Source organism: Fulmarus glacialis, unplaced genomic scaffold (genome assembly GCF_000690835.1).
Source record: "Fulmarus glacialis isolate BGI_N327 unplaced genomic scaffold, ASM69083v1 scaffold40905, whole genome shotgun sequence".
In the NCBI taxonomy this organism is placed as follows: Eukaryota; Metazoa; Chordata; class Aves; order Procellariiformes; family Procellariidae; genus Fulmarus; species Fulmarus glacialis.
In genome coordinates, this window is record NW_009213092.1 from 713 (window position 1) to 982 (window position 270).

General features: G+C 68.1%; 1 protein-coding gene across 1 annotated transcript in view; it reads right to left on the reverse strand.

The window, feature by feature from the left end:
* The window catches only part of LOC104077020 (neuroligin-2-like), a gene marked incomplete at its 3' end in the record, with an annotated part of 1,281 nt that overhangs the window by 679 nt on the left and 332 nt on the right, over positions 1–270 (reverse strand). Inside the window, exon 3 of the mRNA XM_009578080.1 lies at positions 10–179. Within this exon, the coding sequence (XP_009576375.1) occupies positions 10–179 (170 nt within the window). The remainder of the gene's footprint in view (positions 1–9; positions 180–270) is intronic.

Below are 270 nucleotides of genomic sequence, written 5' to 3' on the forward strand. Positions count from 1 at the left end.
CCCGTCCGCAGCCCCCCTTGGCCGCCAGCAGCCGCGTGTACTTCAGCGGCTGGTAGTTGACCGACCAGCTGGAGATGGCCGTCCCGCTCTGCGCGATGGCTTTCTGGAAGAGACCTGTGGGACCCGGGGTGGGGGGGACGTGGGGATGGAGTCCCACCAGGCTGTGTGGACACGGGGACATGGCGGGGACGTGGGGATGGAGTCCCACCAGGGGATTCAGGGGGTTCCTGGAGGATTTGGAGTCCCCAGTGTGATGTGGGGGGCTCCCGG